Source organism: Clupea harengus, chromosome 9 (assembly GCF_900700415.2).
Source record: "Clupea harengus chromosome 9, Ch_v2.0.2, whole genome shotgun sequence".
Classification (NCBI taxonomy): domain Eukaryota; kingdom Metazoa; phylum Chordata; class Actinopteri; order Clupeiformes; family Clupeidae; genus Clupea; species Clupea harengus.
The window spans coordinates 6,208,264-6,230,011 of NC_045160.1; the positions used below are offsets into that span (position 1 = coordinate 6,208,264).

The window sequence follows — 21,748 nt, forward strand, 5'->3', positions numbered from 1 at the left end:
TATTTGTGGAGACAGCTGGAGAAAAGCTTCAGCAAACCTTTTGCTGTCCTGATTCAGCATTTAACACACACACACACACACACACACACACACACACACACACACACACACACACACACACAAACACATACACACACACCTGTCTAAAACAGTTGAGCTAATAAGTAAAATAAGTCCATGAGTGTGCATGTACAATCCCAAACCAGTGGAACTCTCTCTCTCTCCATGTTTACCATGGTGGTTGGTCAACGACGCTTTCGTGAAGCACAGTCCAGGGCAGTTTGTTGTTTTGTTTAAGCCTCAAGTACAAATGAATATGTCACGGTAAGTGATTCTAAATATGGCAAAGTTGAATGTAATGACAAAACAAACACTATCCTCCACTTGCAAAAAGGGTGAAAGGAACACAGTGGAAGTGAGTACGTTTTAACAGGAAAAAACCTGTCAACCACAAGGTCCCTTATCTAGAGATCCTGATCTGTATCTGCTGGCTCAGCAGAGGAAGTCATCATATCAGAACTAAGTCTAAAGCCACAATCACCTAACAGGAACTCCTATTAAACAGCACAGAATGCAATGTCATGAGAACATTACAAAAGCATGTTTTATATTTTTATATACTTGCTAACATGCTAACTGGTGTCATTTGGTGATATAGTTCCAGGTCGTTCCAGGCCCTTTCTGTGTGGAGTTTGCATGTTCTCCCCGTGCCTGCGTGGGTTTACTCCGGGTACTCCGGTTTCCCCCACCATCATAAAGACATGCATTGCATCGTATGAATATGAATGAATGTTGGTGGTGGTCAGAGGGGCCGTTGGCGCTGATTGGCAGCCACGCTTCTGTCAGTCTGCCCCAGGGCAGCTGTGGCTACTGAGGTAGCTTACCACCACCGGTATGACTGTGTATGAATGACTGCTGGACTCTGGACTCTGTAAAGCGACTTCGGGTATATATAAGATTGAATTGATTGATTGATTGATTGATAGTTCCCTAGTGGTATAGTCGTGCTGTGAAAGCTTTTCTCATATTTTCACCGGGTGTTACGTTCTAGCAACACAGAACTACATAGTGCATATTCTGAATGGCTAGTGGCATTTTTTTTACATGTTTATCTGTCCTTCACATGAACATATACCATCAAAATGAATTTGACTGATACTACAACTAATTTCCCTTTAAAACCTACCTCCAAAAGTGGCAAATTGTGTAACGTTGCTTTAACTGGCATTTACAGATTAGCCTACTTCCAACTGACTCTACAAACTGTCCAACAACACTGGTTAAAAAAACAACAACTCTGAAAACAATTGATCTCCTACCTGTCATATTTTAAAGGTTGTGATGTACACTTAGCAGTGAACACTGCACAATACTGCACAAATAACAAATGTCTTTCTCTCAGTGCACTAATGGAATGAGGTCAAAGGTCAAATTTTGGAAAGGACCAGCTGTAGAAATTGTAAGGAGAGTCAAAGTTAGCTCTGCATGACGGCAGGTAGTTGACTAAAGGAGCGTGCATGACAGCAGGTAGCTGACTGAAGGAGAGTGCATGACAGCAGGTAGCTGACTGAAGGAGAGTGCATGACAGCAGGTAGCTGACTGAAAGAGAGTCAGAGTTAGCGCTGCATGAAGGCAGGTAGCTGACTGAAGGAGAGTCAGAGTTAGCGCTGCATGACAGCAGGTAGCTGACTGAAGGAGAGTCAAAGTTAGCTCTGCATGACGGCAGATAGCTGACTGAAAGAGAGTCAAAGTTAGCTCTGCATGACGGCAGATAGCTGACTGAAGGAGAGTGCATGACGGCAGGTAGCTGACTGAAGGAGAGTCAGAGTTAGCTCTGCATGACGGCAGATAGCTGACTGAAAGAGAGTCAAAGTTAGCGCTGCATGACAGCAGGTACATTTACATTTACATTTAGTCATTTAGCAGGCGCTTTTGTCCAAAGCGACGTACAAGGGAGAGAACAGTCAAGCTAAGAGCAATAAAAAGCATGGTGTAACAATAAATACTACTTTACATGAGAATTAGAAAACAACAACCTAGAAAAAAGGAAAAAGAAGTGCAGGAATATAACTGCTGAAGTGCAAGTTAAGCGCTAGTCAGGTGCCAGTTAGGAAGGGAGGTGCTCTCTGAAGAGTTGGGTCTTCAAAAGCTTCTTGAAGGTAGAGAGGGACGCCCCTGCTCTGGTAGTACTAGGCAGTTTGTTCCACCAACGTGGAACTACAAATGAGAATAGTCTGGATTGCCGTGCTTGCACAGACGGCAGTGCCAAACGACGCTCACTAGACGAGCGCAGCGTCCTGGGTGTAACATTTGCCCTTACAAGAGCATTTAGGTAGGTGGGAGCAGAACCAGCAAGCACTCTGTAGGCAAGCATAAGTGACTTGAACTTAATGCGAGCAGCTACTGGCAGCCAGTGGAGCTCAATGAGTAGCGGGGTGACGTGTGCCCTTTTCGGTTGGTTGAACACCAGACGCGCCGCCGCGTTCTGGATCATCTGTAGTGGTTTCACCACGCAAGCCGGCAGGCCCGTTAGGAGGGCGTTGCAGTAGTCCAGGCGGGAACTCACCAAGGTTTGCACCAGCAGCTGGGTGGCATACTGGGTTAGGTACGGCCTGATTTTGCGGATGTTGTATAGCGCAAAGCGGCACGACCTGGAGACAGAGGCGATGTGGGCCGTGAAGGTCAGTTGGTCATCAATAATGACCCCCAGGTTTCTTGCTGTTTGCAGGTAGCTGACTGACAGTCAGGGTAATGAAGCAATCTCAGGGTTTCCACTGTCAGGCATTGCTCTGCTCAATAGAATTAGCCCAGTAAATCCATGATAGGGAGAGAGAGAGACACACATACTCTGATATCTGCTGCACTGTATGTATTGTGATGCTGTCCCTAATAAAAGTACAGAATATGAAAACGGTGTGCTTTAATTATTTTAGTCTTTAATGTCTAGCAGTTATAACTCAAGCATCTGGGCCCATATTCACAAAGCATCTTAAGACTAAAAGTGTCTCCTAACTTGCAGAGAAACTCCTAAAAAGAATGGACATGTCAGTCTTAACTGTGGGACTCCTTATTGTTTTGACTATGAGTAATTCACAAAGCCTGAAGTGGTCAAGAGGACTCCTAACTCACCTAGACTAACTCCCAAACACCAAACAAATGGTAAAAAAAAGTTCTATGTGGCAATGTTTTGTAATGGAGATACAAAATCACTGAAAACATGGTGTCTCAGTCACGAGGGAAACTATATGGAGCTTGTAAGGGATGCATTAATCCCACCAACTAATTGAAACAACCCGCTCATTGCTGACATTTAGTTGAATTGAATTGAATGGTTTATTGTAAAATGTAACTACCTTGCTGTCCACACAAACTTGTTATCATACAGTGACATTTTGAAAACTAAGCAAAGATTCTCAGTAGGTCTGTGGTTAGCGTTTTACGTCACTATTACATTTGTAGCCTGTAGCCATATTTATTTTTTTATCTATCAATATCTGCGGTAGGCCATGAAACCTACTGTGCCTGCTCACCAGCACGGACCTGTCACTTATCAGCCAATCACAGAGGTCATTGCAATCAAGCTCGTGCATGAGACTTGGCATCAGCCACAGCAACAGAGTCTTTGTCTTAACTTAGGAGTTCTTGCTTTTCCTTTAGTAAAAGTTGGTCTCAGCAGGAATTGTGAACAGGATTTAGGAGAAAACATTTACTTAGAAACTTCTGGCCCGACTCCGTCCGGAGTACTCCCAGTGGTTAGACAAAATCCTTTGTGAATACTGTTCCTGGCAACTGCCCTGACTATGTTCACTGACAGAAAGACCTAACAGCTTGCATTTGTTTTTGTGTAACTGTTGATTGTCCGCAAAGCTCTTATCGGCACCACACCTGGCTTAGAGTGATCGTTGATTCTGGTTGGGAGCAGCGGTATTATGCACTGCCAAATGTGTGAAGAGATAAGCACCTTAAAGCTACCTTCTGCAATTGTAACCCCATACACTTTTGGTCAAATTTAGCAAATTGCGTCTCATGCACACTTCGCACACAGTGCTGTCTCTGTAAATAGGATACAAACATGGGGGCTCAGACTGAGCAAGAAACAATCCCAGCCAACCAACACGGAGGTCGCACAGAAGGGAGGGGGGGGGGGGGTCATTTGATTGGCGGCTGAGCTCAGATATCAACAACCTTTGGCGGAACCAAACCTGAATCATGGAGTCTACCAAGCTCCCTGCTCCCTGTGCTTGGGCCACAGAGACACAGCCAACCAGGACTCTGAGCTTGTCTTTGGGACAGATAGGTGTCACTAAGATGCCATCTTTCGTTTTGGTGTGTGTCCTGAACTTCAGACATTATATGACCAGGACTGCCACTGCTGAGTGGGTATTCAAGTCAAAAGACTTCAAAACTGACAGAAAACTAGACATTTCAACAGACATCATTAACGAGAATTCATGATATAGCCTATTCATTCCTTTTTCAAGACAAAACTGAAACTGACTAAACAGATAAATACTGCCAAAGACTTAAAGACTTTTAAATGTAGTGGATAGTGTTTTTGCAAATAAATAAAAATGAAAACTCTCGGGACTCTAATCAGAGGTACTGATCTGCAGCCTTCCTGCTATCTGGTGGCAGGAAATGCCGCGCGCTTGATTATCAACACACAACTAGAACGATGAGCATGTTGCTTGGACTTATAAGACGCACGGTGCCAGGGCAAAGGCACAGACACAAAATGGCCACATTTAAGCAGATTGCTTTCCTGCTCACACTGCCCTTCTATTGCACCTCTCTATCATTCGCCGAGCTTATAGGGTTGATTCGTGTAGAAGAAGGAGAAGACGTTCATTTTCCAGTCATATCTAAGGGAAATGAAACACATTTTCTTTACAGATCCTTGGGAGACAAGCGCATGCTTCTGATGAATGTCACGGGAGAAGAAACCGCTTCGCAATCGCAGAGAATATCCTACAGCGCCTCAGAGGACACTGCTGCATTCACACTGACCAATCTTTGCCACGCTGATGCGGGATTGTACACAGTTGAGACCTGGGGAGAAAAGTATCTCATCGAAAAAACACTCTATGAGTTGATTCTTTATTCACAAACCTCGGCCAGGGAACAAACGGTACAAATCTCGCTCGAACTGGAAAAAAAGAGGGAAATCTTTTACCTAAAGTTACCACAACTTGCCTGGCCAGAAAAGAGAGTGATTCTGCCCTGTGATGTTGATGTCACACACAAGGGAAAGGTGGAATGGGAAACTCCAGCTAAACATCTCTCTGCTGACCCCTCTGTCAACATCATTCATTCCAAAGGTCAAGAGGAAGGAATGTACATCGAAACAAGAAATTACTCCTTGGTCATCCCATCTGTAAAATCCAACGACTCCGGGTTCTACAAATGCAAAATTGCAAACGTTCAAATTACCTCTCAGCTCTCTGTCTGCCTTGTCCTTGAGCCTACATATGTGATGTTTTCTCAGAATGAGAGCGTTGTTCTCATCTGCGATTCTAATTTGACAGCCCAGTACCAAATGACTCAGTGGTATCGTCAGAGAGGAAAGGAGGTGGACAATTTGGACGTGTCTAGCTCTCAAAATTCACTCATCATATCAAACCTCTCACCCAACGAAAGAGGAATATACCGATGTCTGCAGAAGGACCCAAATTTGCCTTGTACCTCCCGAGCATTCCACCTGGTTTACAGGCGTCCTTTTGGAATCGACTCTCCATTCTACCGAGTGTACGCCTCTCTGATGGGCACTGGGCTAATGGCCATGATCTGCGCTGTGGTTTATGTCAACCGGAAGAACAGGGGAGGCAGAGTCTGCCAGAAGACCCTCAAGGGCACAGGTGAGCCACCAGGACGGCCAGAAAGAGAAGGAGAGCAGGGTGGAGATGGAGTGGAGAGGACGCAAGCCTCTGATCATGTACCTTCTCCTCTGTCAATCTCATCTCACTGATGTGGCAGGGAAATACTTCAGATTCATCAACGCTGGCCATGCCTTTTCAATGGTACATTGTTTATTCCACTATAAACTGTGTTTTGCCTTCTAGCTTCTCGCTGACATGTAATGTAAAAGTAATTTCTTCTATTTTAATACTTAATGCATCTCTAATATCCTGGAAAACATTTTCACAAGCTGTAATGATCACAGTCAAATAAAGCATACATTTACTCCATTATTGAATGATCAATTCATCAATTATTACGCTTATTGCTTGTTGACCTAATACACCTACAATAGAGCCTTTTAACAAGAAGGGATACATTTGCAAAATAATTGTGTAAAATCACAGCTCAAACATGTCTGCTTGGTGGTCAGTGCTAGGTAGTACGCAGTCTATGAGACTGACTGAACTTGACCAGCTTACCGTTAAGGGGTTAGCTAAGCTAAATTATGTTCATAGAACGACTAATGTTCTCACAAAAGTGTCCCGTTCCAAATTCCTGCAGCCTATGTGCTATTATAAAACAAGATAAAATAAAAAATTTAAAAAAATGGAGAGAGAGAGAGGATACAAGACAGAATGTGGTTTCCTGTGGTCACATCCTGAATGTGAGCACAATTCTTAAAACGATCCGCAGGCTACCAACCTGAGCATCCATCATGGCCGACTCACATTTCTGAAGTGTTACTATGACATCCCATAGCTACTCCTCCAGTAAACTCAAAGCTGTCTCAAATCTCACAACAAATGCACAAGAAGCCTCTAAGGTCATTCTCAGTTGGTGAGAATTAGAAGTAGTAGAACATCGAGAGTAGAGGTCTCTCGATGAAGACATTAGGTTCATGCCAGAGGTGGGAAAGGAACTGCTCCACAACCAGAGAATGGTACAGCACAGATACAGTAGACTGTCCCACCAGGATCTGGTTAGGGATTGTGCTGATATTTGTGGCGAAAAGCGACTCAAATTGCTGTGAGAATTCTCAAATTTTCCAGTGAATTCCAAGGACGTTAAAAACGTAAAAGCATGTGTGTGTGTGTGTGTGTGTGTGTGTGAGAGAGAGAGAGGAAGAGTATCAGTGTGTATGTGCATATCTCTGTGTGTGTGTGTGTGTGTGTGTGTGTGTGTGTGTGTGTGTGTGTGTGTGTGTGTGTGTGCGAACATGTGAGTGCATGCCTGTGTGTATGTGTGTGTGTGTCAGGCTGTTCAGGGACACAGGCATATCTCACGAGGACAATGCTAATGCCGTAATGTAACGCCACTTCACTCAGCGCCTGCCCGCCTATCTCCAGGACAGAGCGCTGACTTCAAAGTCTGCCGAGTTCAACATGAAAGTCTGAGATGACTGTGGGGATCTGCTGTGTCTGCAGACCTGGTCTCGCTGAGCCAGAAGTATATCCCCACATTTCGACACATGTCCGGAACCACGGGGGAATCTGATGTGAAAGTCTGCTACTTTGATTCACCAAGTAGCAGAATCCACCTCAAAGTAGGGGGGAAGATTCAAACATAAACCAACAGGCACTGAGAGTGGTGCTTTTGTCAAGTTCTTAGAATGGACGCCAGGCTTGTCCCTAGTGAGACCACTGTTATCCAAACCAATAGGCCTTTCCCCTAGACAGCATCTTTGGTGCTTTGCTGATATGGCCGCTTTACCCCTTTGCCAGCTAATGTACACAAGTGTGTGTGTGTGTGTTAGTGTGCTTAGGCCATCATTAATCTATTTCTCTTAACCAAACTCTTGCTCTGCCATCAAAACACACATTGGTTTGCAGTGTGGCGTGGTTAGCCAAGATATGGAATGGAAAACATCAGACTAGCATTACTGATATGGAAAACACTCCACAAACATCAGACTAGCATTACTGATATGGAAAACACTCCACAAACATCAGACTAGCATTACTGATATGGAAAACACTCCACAAACATCAGACTAGCATTACTGATATGGAAAACACTCCACAAACATCAGACTAGCATTACTGAATATATTATATTGTGAGGCTACTTCACACACAATACATGTTAGCAAAAGCACACTTATCCATTTATTTACACATACCATAACATTTCCTTTGGATGCTGTGTATGACATTGATCTTCATTGATCTGACATGAAGTTGCCACAAGACATATATATTCTTGCTGTCCGTGCTGTGTATGTGTGTGTGTGTGTGTGTGTGTGTGTCTGTGTGTGTGCTTGTGTGTCTGTGTGCACATGAATGTGTGTGTGTGTGTGTGTGTGTGTGTGTGCACGTGTGTGTGTGTGCCCGTAAATGCATGTGCTCGTGTGTGCGCATGAATGTGAGTGTTTGCCCGTGTGTGTTATATATATATATATTCTTGCTGTCCGTGCTGTTTATGTGTGTGTGTGTGTTACGACCCTGTGGGTCTTAATATGTATTCTTGCCCGTGTTTCTGTTGTGCTTTGTGTGTTTTACAGGCGGGTTGGCGCGCAGCTGATTGGGGCTCTGATTCCATTGGACGGTTAGAAGTCCCGGCCCTTTAAAAGCAGGCGGATTACATCACCTTGGGCCGTGCTTTGGGGATTGCTCATTCTTGTTGGCTGTCTCGCCACTTATACCTCGCTGCCGCTAAACCCAGCATCGGGCCTCGCCCGCGCCACTACCGTCGGGTTAGCTACTCACCGGAGTGAGAGTTCGGGAGAGAGCGCCAGGCTGCGGAGGCCTGTTCTCAGGGCCTGGTGTTTTTGCCTGATGCGTTATTTTTTGAGCGTTCGTTTATTTCTTCATTCACTTGTAAATAAATTCACGGTTATTTGGATTCCGTTGTCTGCCCGTTTTTGCCAAAACTTTGTCATGTCCTGACAGTGTGTCTGTGTGTGTGTATGTGTTTGCGCATCTGTGTGCCTTTGTGCCCGTTTGTGTGTGTGTGTGTGTGTATGTGCGTATGTGTGTGTGAGAGAAAGAGCGAGAGAGTTGTGAAAGCTCACACCCACATGCTCCACAGAAGGAGGGGGGAGAGAGGAAATAAAGCTGAGGTGAGATAAGGAGGAGACGCATCAGCCACACACTGCAAACCACAACCATACTAACCATACATTCAAGTTTTTTCACGCGATCTCAGGAGATGTTAACAGATGTATTACTTTGAGGTGAAGTGTGTGTGTGTGTGTGTGTCCAGTTTTCAAAACAGAATAGAAGGGAAGAGGGCTGAGAATTAAACCAAGTAGGGAAGCCCTCTCACAGCTTTCAAATGAAAACAAACACAGGCATCTGTGCACAGAGAAAACAAACAAACACAAACACAAACATACACAACCAATCACATACCAATGACAGACCAATCTCATCTCATCATGCTGATGAGACCACAAGGGCTACGGTTGTGTCATAGAGAAGCATCCATTCTTGACCCACTCTTCCACACACACACAAATATCAACAAGCTCTTCATACAGGTGCATATTTTTTTTAAGAGTCTGACAGCCATTTAAGTGGACAACACACACACACACACACAAACACACAAGAACACACATACACACACACACACACACATACATATTGCTTACCATATTGACAGCGGGTTCCCTGGAAGCCTTCAGGGCACTGGCACACCTGATCCCCAGTCTGTGCACACCTGCCTCCATTAAAACAGGTGTCTGGCGAACACACTCCTACAAACACGCGAGCACACAGAAATAGAAAGATTAACGCATATGGGGATGTGTTCTACAGTAAGCCTACCTTTCACATAAAAACCCTCACAGACCAAACAAACAATGAAAAAAGAGTTTTTAGGGACACACACACTCACATGAACATGCACACACACAATCTCCAGTCTCCTTGTCCCTTGCATACACACACAGAGACACACACACACACACACACTCACTGTGCAAACAGCCCTTTTCCTGTCCTCGCCGCATCCAGCCAGGGCAGCAGCGGTACACAGTGTGCAAGTCCATACTGTATACCTGCCTGTAGGCTGTATAGTATCCTGTCCTGAGAGAGAGAGAGAGAGAGAGAGAGAGAGAGAGAGATTTCACCAGTGAAAGTTTGAATATCTCATATATGTATGAGAATCTGTGTGTGTTTGTTTGCATGTGTGTTTGTGTGTGTGTGTGTGCGTCCGTGTGTATGTATGTATGTATGTATGTGTGTGTATATGTGTGTGTATGTATGTATGTGTGTGTGTGTGTGTGTGTGTGTGTCTGTGTGTGTGTGTGTGTGTGTGTGTGTGTGTGGTTCACCTCCGCTCATAGCCAGCACACCAGCTCTTTCCTGAGCATCCCTGCTTCCACACCCTCACCATGCGTGTGAAAGCCTGCACACACGGCTGCCTCAGGCCCAGCATGGACAGCTCCTGATCCACACACACATTCGGCCTGTGGAGGGACAGACAGAGGGAGAGAGAGAGGGAGGGAAGAGAGAGAGAGTGTGAGAGAGAGAGAGAGAGAGAGAGAGAGAGAGAGAGAGAGACACGGACAAGATTAAGGCAAAAAAAAAGAGGCATGAGAGAAATGGGAAAGTAAGATCTCACTGTTTATCAATTGCTGACTGATCAAAGCATAACATGTGAGTCAACATCGACAGAACATACTTAATAATAATAATAAGAAGAAGAAGAAGAAGAAGAAGAAGAAGAAGAAGAAGAAGAAGAATATTAAACAGGCCAATGTGGTAGAGATGTGACCAAAGCGTTGTACTATTAGATCAGTTATATTTACACTCAAATTTATAACAGTTATAAGTTATAACTGCTCGTCATCTCTGGACTGAGCTGCCTTGACTGTCATTGTTTGAGCTTCACCACAGTTGGAGGTTAGGAGCCACAAATATGAAATTCTCCTGGTATTCTCTCCACTGCTTCCAAAAGTACTCAAAGAAAAAATGACATTCCCAAGGAAACTATCCTCTGTAAACTCAGCTTCTCACACTGTGAGAAAAACTGAGAGAGGTGTGTGTGTTGTTGTTTTTTTTTTTTGGGGGGGGGGGGGGGGTTGCAGTTGTCAGGGGTCAAAGGTCATCTGGGTGAGAGTGCTGACATCACCATTAAGGAGTTGTAATGACATACAGGTGCATGCAATTTAAGCCAGCAGGGGAGCAGAGACAAACACCACAACAGTGTCTGGGGAACAGCAATCACACACACATACTCTCTCTCTCTCTCTCTTTCTGACACACACTATGTAGAATAAGCATACAAGAACCTTGACTGGCCGTTTAATACAAAATTACCCTATAAACTCCAAAATATACATTGGGTTATAATCTCTTTATTACTGTGTTATACCACAAAAGTAGAAACTAAGGAGGCCTTCAAATTTTTATGTTTTCACCCAAGAAACAAACTTCAGTCTTGAGGCTAAATAACAATATGGACATGTTGTATTTTCCTCCAGTGGCATGCCCAGTTTCTATTGGCACATACTATGCGTAAAATATTGTAGCATAAATGTAGCACTATAATGATGTAATTAAGCCACAAAATCTGTAATATTCGGCATGATTATGTGACGTGCCAAACCCAATTTTCTGGTCAAGTCCCCCTTTGGATTTGCCACAGAGCTATACCTTGGCAACATGTGGCACCGAACAGTAAACTGCAGATCTACCACAGGATATGGCAAAAAAAAACAAAGTGGCAAAAAGAGGGAAAGTGATAATAATGTGACAAGAAAATATGTCGTGACAGAATTGCCTTTCTCCATATGAAAAAATGGTGAAATCAAGGAATATATGTTAAACGAATGTGAGTGTTACATCAGTAGTCTATATAATTTACCACATCCGCCGTTGGAGCGACACCCAGCGGTTAAAGACATGCGTCAAAATGGACAGGTGACTACATGGCATTATGTATCTCGAATTAGTTTTAACCAAACCAATGGATCCATAACCTATCAAACTACTGATGTTTTCACGTTCACTGTAAACTCTGTAAATTGAAATCCAAATGAAAACTTAACAAGTGTAGAGAGGTAGCCTTGCGTTAGAGTTCATCAGGTCCACCACACTTCTCCCGTTTAGTTCCAGCTGTACCGCTTTGTTTCCTTACCCACCGATAACTGATGTGAGCCTTAATAGACTAACACGGAATAGGCTGCTTTGTCTTGTGATTTAAATTTTTTGCAAACTTTGAAATGGATTTGAGCCGACATGACAGTGTCAGTCGGAATCAATTTGACTTACATGTCTGGCTGGAGATCCGCAGAAGTTTCAGTGTCTATAGTTGTTCCCAGCGACACGATCACCGACCAGATTAAAAATCCAGGTGTCATTGTTTATAACCTAAAAAACGACTTTAAACGCAGACACACATACCGATACACACACAAAAATAGGCTACATCCACTTTATCCTCTAGCCTGATCTCTGATCACTTTACCGGTTTAACGCGTTACACATAGTAGTGCATCTTCTGTCTTGGCGAGCTTGGATATGTATGGTGCGCGACTTCAGGATCTCCTCTTGCAAATAGTCTATAAGTAGTGAAATGATGACAGGACAGGCTAAACTGCATCAGATCTGCCGAACATTGCTTAATTCACATCCAACCGCACGCTCACGCCAGATATTTTCATCGCGTAGCCGCTAGAGGGGTCTTGACCATCGTTGACACGTTGATGCAAAACCTGCTCATTTAGGTTCACACACCTCCTCTCTCCCTCCCTCCCTCCCTCCCTCTCTCTCTCTCCCCCTCCCTACCTCCCTCCCTCCATGTGTACAGGGCACATCAAGGGAGATCAGAATTGCAAGTTACTCTACATTCCTCATAAATGCATGTAGCCTACTAACACATTTAGCCAAGTCCATTCCAAAGTCCCCTTATGAAAGCTGGACAATTTAGAGGACAAAGGGAAAATTAAGATTGCTGCCATATTTGATGGTCTCTAACAGCTTTCAGTAAGTGTCAAATGAGATCAGGGGACACAAGTGCGTTTGGATGCAGGACTAATTGAAGTGAGCAATATGGTTCTGTAGTGATAATTGGACGAGTGGACAAAGTCTATGCATATGATTCATACCCACCTTGAAAAACATGTCTTCCAACTTCTCCAGTCATGTCAAGTCAAACTGAGCGTTTAAGGACCCCATGTAAATAATGGAAGGGCTTCACTTCGGTAAGGGGAAACCGCCTGAGCCGGGAAAGGGTTTAACTCATCAACGGCCTGTTAAAGTGATCGATCAACAACTAATTGGGGTGACAGATGTGCTGGATCACCTGTCTAATTTCTCTACTTGCATTTCCCTCTCTATTTCCATGGATCTTGCTATTGTGTTATTTTTAGGTAAGTCCCTGACCATGGCAAATTATCAGATACAATCCCAAATTTAAGGTCATGCCTAGGTGGTTGCCTGGGTTGTCTGTCAACCTACCTCAAATGAGAAAAAAAAGTCTAGCCATTATGGACGCATGAGGATGCAGAAGTGAAAAGATGGGTGAAGACTGGTCTTGTGACACCCCCCAAGATTCAGTCATAATAATAATAAAAAGTGTTATTCTTTCCGCTAGATGGCAATGTAATGCCGATGGGGAGTCAATAAGGACTTATCTTAAAAAAACAAAGTTATCATACTTCCTGTTTTGTCCTACGTCACCTCTGTGTTGCTGCTGTGGTTTTTTTGGCTGTTGCGCGTCTCAACGGATGGGATTGTATTGTTCAGGGATAGCTGTTGTCTGTGATGTTACGTTAGTTTGTCTTCTCAACTTATATCTTCAATCTCACATACCCATCTGTTACCGATTCGATATTGTGGTTGACTCCTTGAAGGGTAAGGCTTCAGCTTGTTTCTGCTTATGTTTCCTGACGTTAGAAATGGGTGGCTTTCTGAAATTGATCAAACAAGATATCGTTAGCTAGTTAGCTAGCTTGAGCTGTCACTGAATGAATGACTAACGTTGTCATGTTTGTTGGTTTAAACTGTCAGTGAACAACATTTCAGTTTTTACTGATATTTTTATTTTTAATAGGCTTCACAGATGATGCTGTTCAACTAGCTAGATAGCTTAGCACATCCTCTGCTACCGCGCCAAGGAACCAGTCTACTCTGGTGGATGACTAGCAAGCTAAGGTTAGCCATTTGCTGAATGCTAACGTTAGCCAGCCTCTTCTCTCCATTACGACAGAATAATGGTATTATCTCAATTATAGATTTAGTTCTCATCGAATTTTTGTTGTGATGGGTAATGATTCCGGCCCATCTGTGGGCATTGTTTACTCCTCCAATAACCATTACAGATACATCGTTCTGAGGTGATACCTTAAAGATCAACCAAGAAAGTATTTTAGTTTGGCGATATAAGTTCATGTAACAGTTAGCAACATTGCATACGAGCGATCTCGCACTCAGCCAAGTTGACTTTTATTCTCACTTCTATAATTGGATGTGAATCAACATGTGAACGACCTTGTGTCATTAAACTCTTTATGCCATGCTCCCTCCTGTCTTTTAGGCGAGATGAACGGCACCGCATTCCCCTCGCCCACCGCCGAGATGGCCGAGATGAATCGCATTCACTACGATCTGGAATACACGGAGGGCATCAGTCAGCGTATGCGAGTCCCTGAGATGCTCAAATGCTATGCCCCCGACGACCAGGAAAAAGGATTCCTGGATGCTCCCCACAGCATCATGATGCATGTGCCCGAAAGGATCATGGTGTCAGGTGTGCCCTGTGTTTGGAGTGTGTAGGAGTGTCAGGAGGAGGCCATCAGTGTTAAGTGTGTTGAGGAGTGTTCACATTTAAGAGATTATCTGGTAAACAGGAAAGTCAATTAAAGTGAAACTAAAACGGTTCAACTAGTAAGTGAAACTACTTTCCTGTAGATCACATGACCATACTCTAGCTGGGGCAAATGAGGTTGCCAAGTGTCATGGCTTAATGGGCTAGATGAGGAAAACCATGATTGACACCTTTTCAGTGGTACAAGCAAAGACACGTTTAGGTTAAGGTGAAGGCCCTGTGCTGGTCTCTGTGTTTTGACCTCACTGGCGCTCTCTGACACTCAGGTGACAGTGAGGATGCTCAGTTCTCCAGACCTCGAGACCTGGACCTGATTCAGTCCACTCCGCTGGAAGGGGTGTCCCTGAAGACCCCCCCCAGGGTCCTCACCCTCAGCGAAGAGCCCCTGGACTTCCTCGAGATGGAACGGTCCATCGCACCCAGCCAGCCCACTGGAGAGGTGAAAGGACCTCACCTTTTAATCTTCATGAATGATGGGGGCATCTATGGCCTGACCCATAGAGATGGCTGGGATTGAATTTGGGCCCATTTGAAAGTTAAATTCAACTATTGGTGGTTGTGAGTTGGAACATGCATTAACATGAATACCCCCAGCTCTGAGCCTAACTCCACCCTCTGCATCATTTAAAAAAAATGCTAAGATAGAAGATATGTACTAACCTGTGTTGAGCCATTGTCAACCCATAAAAATCCAATTTTTGTAAAAATGGTCATATGGTCAATATTACCATCAGCATTGATGTGTTTCACAGTCACAGTATAATCATATTGTTTAGTTTACAGCTAAACAAATACATACTTTAGTTTACAGCTAAACAAATACATACTTTTTAGTCTTTGTGGCACAAGGGTGAAGTATGGCTGTAAAGTCTCTCACTGCCAGTAGCCATTAATTATGGTCCAACACAAGGGGTAAATACAGCAAAGTGGGGTTGTTTTTATAGCGAGCTGAAATGTTGCCCCTGGCTCTGTGTTGCCCCCAGGTGCGATCACAGGGCCGTCTGCGCAGAGAGCGGTCCGCCAGTGAGAACACCACCACACGCCAAAACGGCCAGCTGAGCCACAATGACTCCATGTAAGTGACGCCTCACACACACACACACACTCACACACACACACACACATTCACACACACACACACACACATTCACACACACACATTCACACACACATTCACACACACACACTCACACACACACACACACACACACACACACACACACACACTCATACACATTTCATGCACATTTCATGCACACAGTCACCATCACACATTCTCTCACACGCTTGCACACATCATAATCATGTGACGTGCATGCATGTTGCCACAGATACCCTGTGCTCACACTCTGAATGCACATATACATTACCTTATTCACACACACACACACACACCCCTTTTTCACCAACAGGCAATGGGTTCTGTTCTGGTGTGCGGGCCAAATTTTTAAACCGGTTCGGAGCATTTTGACAAAAAATTGGTTCTGAAGCTGAAAAAATGGGTTCTCTGCTAGAACCAAAAGATAGCTGTTTTTCCCAGTGTGAACCGTGACTACATCAGTAGGCATGTCCTCCATGATCCTCCATCTTGCCAATACCGTTTACTTCCATTGTGCAGTGCGCTCCGTTGATCATGCATCCTTCAGTACAATGGTTCTGCTTCAAACGCAGTGGAAACGCAGGCTGGTTTGCTAGATGGACCAAGGTTCAAAGAATCCTGCACAGAACCCTTCAAGAACCCATTCCCTGTTTGTCGAAAAGGGGACCGAGAATAACACACAAACGCAACTTATTAGAAGGGTTCGTTCTTTGTACAACTGTAGTGCATGGAAGACATTTCAGTAGGGAATCAATGTATTCCACTTTCATTTGTTATGGTCCTTTTCTGTCATCCTGATGTTTACCTTCTTTCCTTCGTGTGTGTGTGTGTGTGTGTGTGTGTGTGTGTGTGTGTGTGCGCGCGCGCGCATGCATGCGTCTGGTTTGAAGTGGCTGAGTTCATTCTCTGCATGCTGTCACTCCTGCATGCAGCTTCTCTGCTGCTTGTGTTGTGACTGTCCTGTGACTCAAGTCTGCCTGCCTGTAGGTCTGTTAGTTGAACTTTTATAGATCTGAGTATTCCCTTCTCTTGTCCAACCACACTTCGTCTGTACGGCACTCTCTTTTTAAACACGCGCTGTCAATTATAATTGACCTGGTAGTGGCACAATTGGACATTAGACATCGGTCATGTGATGTTAACATAAGTGGACATCAGTGTTTCAAGCCCAGAGTGCTAAAGCAATTTAAAGCAACACAGAAGTCTGGCTCTCAGCGTGAGAACAGTGGTGATGGGGGTGATTTTGTTTGCTGACCTCAGCAAAGTCCTAGAGGAAGTCTGCAATGGAAGTCAGACAACATATGAATTATCATAGTGTGTTAACCATGATAGCCAAAAGACGATCACATCATCTAATAGCCCTGACATTAGTAGCGAAGTCACCTCTCCTGCTTGCTTTTTGTTTGTGTGAAAACAACACGTTCTTCTCTCCCTTTCTTAGATGTGTTACCCAATAGAGATACTATCATTCCCACTAACTGGGTAAATGACTCATGATGTTTTTTTTTTTCTATGAAGGTAGACATTAGAAGATATCATTGTTACTTCCATGTCCCCTGCTGGGCGTGGAGAGGTACTGCAAGCCCTCCAGCTTCTAAGTATAGGGCTGCACCAATGCGCTCTCGTGTGGATCCCCTCCCCTCCCCGTCCTGCCCCATCCTCGGCCTCTCTCACATGCTCTGTCCTCTCCTTGCCACAGAGCCCTGCGGTGTCCCATCTCTCCCCATGACATAACACTAGCGAATCACACAACACACATCCTCCTTAACAGAGCCTTCAGCCAAGCCTGTGCTTTTACACTTATTACATAAGACATTGCGCACGCTTCCAAGTCCCAACCCTGCCACCCCACCCCCCACCAAGTCCTAACAGAGCATTACTGTAACCTTTCAAATCACTCAGCCTTATGAGGTCCTTGATCTCGTTGGTTGCAGAAAGCATGTTTGTGTTCTCTGTACAAATGTGTGTGTGTGTGTGTGTGTGTGTGTGTGTGTGTGTTACGTTTGAGCATCTCTGCTGTAGTAGCATGGCATGGCTATTGGTGGTTGGGGGCTGGTGCTTCTGGATTTATATTATTTTATTTGTTTGTCATTATTTTGTTAATACTACTGTTGTGTTGTTGTCATGTGATCTTGGGCTCTAAAGTGCTCAGGTTATTCATTAGATCTTTGAGTGGGCAGCTGATGAAACAGTCTTTAGATTTATTTCTTGATTTCTTTATTTCTGTTCCCCTTTTGGGCTTGTTTCTGCCATTTTGGTTGTTGAGATCACTCCAATGACATCTTATTCTTTCGTGAACAGTGGTGACACATTTATTTTAAAGGTTCTAATTATCTTTGGCACACAAATATGTCAACATCTATTAAACTAAACTACCTACAGTTCCAATGTCAAAAAAGTAGAAATGGAAGCCCAGTAATAGAAGCCCCGTATAACTGTTAGCTTTGGGCCTTGAGGTAACGACTGAAGCCTGAGGCTGTTGCCTGTAGCAGAGCTCCTGGTCAGCAGAATGACTTCAGTTCCCACTGTGTGCATGTGTGAGGTGGCCTTCTCAGTGGACGGCCATCCCCATCTGGGCTGTGATCGAGTGCTCCTCCTTTCTTTCGTTTATTCATTCACTATTCTTCTTCTGCCTCTACCTCCCCTTCTCCTCCATTCCCTTGACATCTGTTCGTACCCCCTTCCTTACTCTCTTACTCCTGCTTCTCTTCTGTCTTTCTTTACCTCTATTTTGGGTTTTTCTCTTAATCTCTCCTGGTTTCTCTTCACTTCTTGCCATTGTTCTCACTTGTTCTCTTCTCCTCTCCCTTATTTGTTTTTCTCCTCATCCTCCTCTCTCTCTTTCTCTTTCTCTCTCTCTCTCTCTCTCTCTCTCTGCCCCCCCTCCCCTTCTTGCTCACTCCCTGCGCTCTCTCCGGTGCTTCTCGGGGGTTGTGCGTCGGGCGTGCGTGTGTGTGTGTGTGTGTGAATGTGTGTGTGCAGCGTGACCCCGTCTCCCCCGGCCCCAGTGCGAGCTTTGGTGCCCCTGGGGGCCCCCGAGGAGGGCCAGTGGCTCAACTCCGCCAGCGGCCTGCTCTCCTTCCTGCAGACCAGCACGCGCCGGGCCTACCAGCACGTCCTGGAGGTCCTGGACGAAAACCACAGCAGGTGACGCCCCATCACCACCCTCCCCATAGAAAATACCCCTCACCCCCTGTGCCACCGTGCCCTCTGACCGATGTAGCCCCCGTGCCGACCTGCCAGTCCACACACTTCATTGGGTCCTACTTTGTTCATTTCGGTTATGGTTTTGTCCTTATGATTTATCATTTTTAGTTTTGGTTTGGTTTATAATGTGTACATTTTGTTTGAGACATCAAAGCAGCATTAGACGTGTGTGTTTGTGGCATGTGTGGGTAGAGGTTTTCAGTTCCTGAGCGCTCAAAATGAGGTTTTGGCGTCCGTGTGTCGCTGTCCCATTTGTTTTTTGTGTGTTACTTTTGACATGGTGTCAGTCTGCAGGTGCTTGGCCTGCAATTGTGTGTATTTTTGGTTTGGTTGCCATCTTTTATGATTTACATTTTTTATTACATTTTTTCCTGTGTCATCATGCCACCCCCCTGACCTGCTGCTCTTCCTAAACCATGGCTTTGCTTCAGTCTGTCTCCTTGTAGCTCCTCTTCTCTTACCTTCGTACCTCCCTTCCTCGACCCTTCCCTGCTGCTGCTTGTAATGGCTTTTTTTACTGCTTGAATGAAACATCTAATGCAGATGAGCTTCACCACTGAAGTGACTAAGATAATTTTGTTAAAGCAGATATTTTCGGCGTAAAGTTCAGATGTGAACTTCATCAAAGTACTAACAGATCATGTGGTTTTGACCTAATTTACCTCAACACACATTTGGTCTGAAATCCTCTGAAAAAGTAAGGTTAGATTTATGGTTTGTGGTATGTTTGTATCTAATTGTGATCATGTTTAATGTGTTAAATGACAACTTTGACAACATTGTTAAATGCCTAACAAAAGCCTCAGTCAATGCATATAATATTTTTATCAGCCGTGAAAAAACATCAGCGTGTTGTATTCAGCACAGGCTATTTTATTGACATCTCACACTTTAGTAGGGAGATCTGTGGGTGCAGAGGAAGATGTGAGGTCTTAGGTTCTCTGTATGTGTGTGTGTATGTGTGTGTGTTTTTGTGACTTCACTCTCCTCCTTTCCTGTGTTGTCCTTCTGTTCCTCGCTCTCCAGCAAGCCTGTGCTGAGAGGAGGGTCTTCCTCTTCCTCTTCAAATCCTGGTCATGACTCCAGGTAACTCCTTTACCCCCGCCCCCCTAAATCACCCTCTCTCTGTATGTCTGTGTCTCTCATCTGTCCTGGTGCTTCCTCTTCTCCTTTCTATTTCACATTCTAATACCACAAAAAAGGCCATGTGTGGTTTGTGTCTTTGTTGCATCTCTAATAATAAGATTTATGTTGTTTTTGAAAAAAAGTGTCTGAAGTTCGACAACGCAAATGTGAGAGTTTGCTGGTAATATACATGTTACTGAGTGTGTGTGTGTGTGTGTGTTTGTTTGCTCTTCTGTTAGGTATGCTCTTGCCACAATGGACACAACATTGGAAGGAGGACCAGATGACATGGCTGTAGTTGATGCAACGACACTACGGCGACAGGTACTGTAGACGTCATAACCAAGCAATGATGACTCTAGATTATAGATATAGATCACTGATGTATTGTTTATTGGAAACACCCAAGTGACTTGTTTCATGGCTGATCGTGGATACACCTTGACTAGTTGCACCTAAAGGGTGAACGCTGTAAGAAATGGAGCAATGCCTGCATGTCTTGATTATAAGATATCTGACCTTTCCATGATTGATTGTATATCAAAGTAAGACTATAGAGTATGTCATCGTCAGAGTTGAAGCAACGCTATACAGGTGATTTTCCTAACAGCTCAGTGCCGCCCCCTGCAGATCATCAAGCTGAACCGCAGGCTACAACTGCTGGAGGATGAGAACAAGGAGCGGGTCAAGCGTGAGAAGATCATGTATTCGATCACCGTGGCCTTCTGGCTCATCAACACCTGGGTGTGGTTCCGTCGTTAGTGCACCGTCACACCAAAGCCGCACCTTAGGCCACCTATCTTGTCCCTGTGGAGGAAGCCAAGCCATTGCCTGCATTCTGTGTGTCAAATACTGTTTGCCAAATGTTTCTCTCTCTCTCTCTCCCTTCTTTCTCCTCTCTCTCTCTCTCTCTCTCTCTCTCTCTCTCTCTCTTTCTTTCTTTCTTTCTTTCTTTCTCTCTCTCTTCGCTCTGTGAAAGGCTATAGCTGGAAAGCCGTGGTAGGGAAACAGTGTGCGTTTGGGTAAAGGGATATTTGTTTTTGATTCTTTCTGGTTTTATTTTGTTATGTATACGGATCTTGTAAATGTATTTTATTTTTATATGACTTCACGTGTCTTCTTTTTTTCTCTTGGTTTCTCGCTTCTGTATGTTTTCAAGACCATCCTGCTGTTAGCACAAAAAGACGCAAGCTTGGGTGACCTGTATATACTTCCTCTCAGCTGTCTGAGAGGTCTGGTTGTATTTATTGTTCCTAGGATGACCACTTTCTGCACATTGAAGCTAAAACATTGATGTATTATAAAAGAATATATTGTGAATGCATATTTAAAACATGGCATTGTAAAACACCCTCATTATGCAAGCCCACACATCTTGCCTCATCTTTACTACTGTGCATTTCTAATACAAAGGTTTTTTCTGTATTAATGACCTGATGTGATGCACAAACAGACTTGTTAAATTATGAGATCATCTGGCTCCCAGCATCAAATTTCAAACATCCCCCTCATGAGCTAAATAAAATATTCCATGTGTAATATTTTTGTTCAGGGTACGGTCAATAGTATTGTATCGCATACACATTGATTTAAATAAATTACATCAATGGTTATCTTGAAGCATAATTTTGATTCAGATTACCC

General features: G+C 44.2%; 2 protein-coding genes across 6 annotated transcripts in view; one reads left to right on the forward strand and one right to left on the reverse strand.

Annotated features, from left to right (window-relative positions):
• The window catches only part of megf6 (multiple EGF like domains 6), a 37,046-nt gene extending 25,297 nt beyond the window's left edge, over nucleotides 1-11,749 (reverse strand). The window contains exons 1-3 of the mRNA XM_042708798.1: nucleotides 11,710-11,749; nucleotides 10,175-10,352; nucleotides 9,817-9,926 (exon numbers count right to left, since the gene is read on the reverse strand). Coding sequence (XP_042564732.1) covers nucleotides 9,817-9,926; nucleotides 10,175-10,352; nucleotides 11,710-11,749 — 328 coding nt within the window. The remainder of the gene's footprint in view (nucleotides 1-9,816; nucleotides 9,927-10,174; nucleotides 10,353-11,709) is intronic.
• A 1,753-nt stretch (nucleotides 11,750-13,502) lies between these two features.
• On the forward strand, nucleotides 13,503-21,717 carry mffa (mitochondrial fission factor a). 5 transcript variants are annotated; one of them, XM_031573173.2, is made up of 9 exons: nucleotides 13,560-13,700; nucleotides 13,900-14,000; nucleotides 14,383-14,595; nucleotides 14,940-15,112; nucleotides 15,657-15,748; nucleotides 18,755-18,919; nucleotides 20,006-20,065; nucleotides 20,344-20,428; nucleotides 20,735-21,717. In XM_031573173.2, the coding sequence occupies exons 3-9, from the start codon at nucleotides 14,388-14,390 to the stop codon at nucleotides 20,864-20,866; spliced, it is 915 nt and encodes a 304-aa protein (XP_031429033.1). In that variant the 5' UTR covers nucleotides 13,560-13,700; nucleotides 13,900-14,000; nucleotides 14,383-14,387; the 3' UTR covers nucleotides 20,867-21,717. The 5 variants fall into 5 exon arrangements, with proteins under 5 accessions (XP_012682334.2, XP_031429032.1, XP_012682316.2 ...); XM_012826880.3 differs by lacking the exon at nucleotides 13,900-14,000 and having other exon boundaries at nucleotides 13,503-13,700; XM_031573172.2 differs by lacking the exons at nucleotides 13,900-14,000; nucleotides 20,006-20,065 and having other exon boundaries at nucleotides 13,504-13,700.
• The last annotated feature ends 31 nt before the right edge of the window (nucleotides 21,718-21,748 follow it).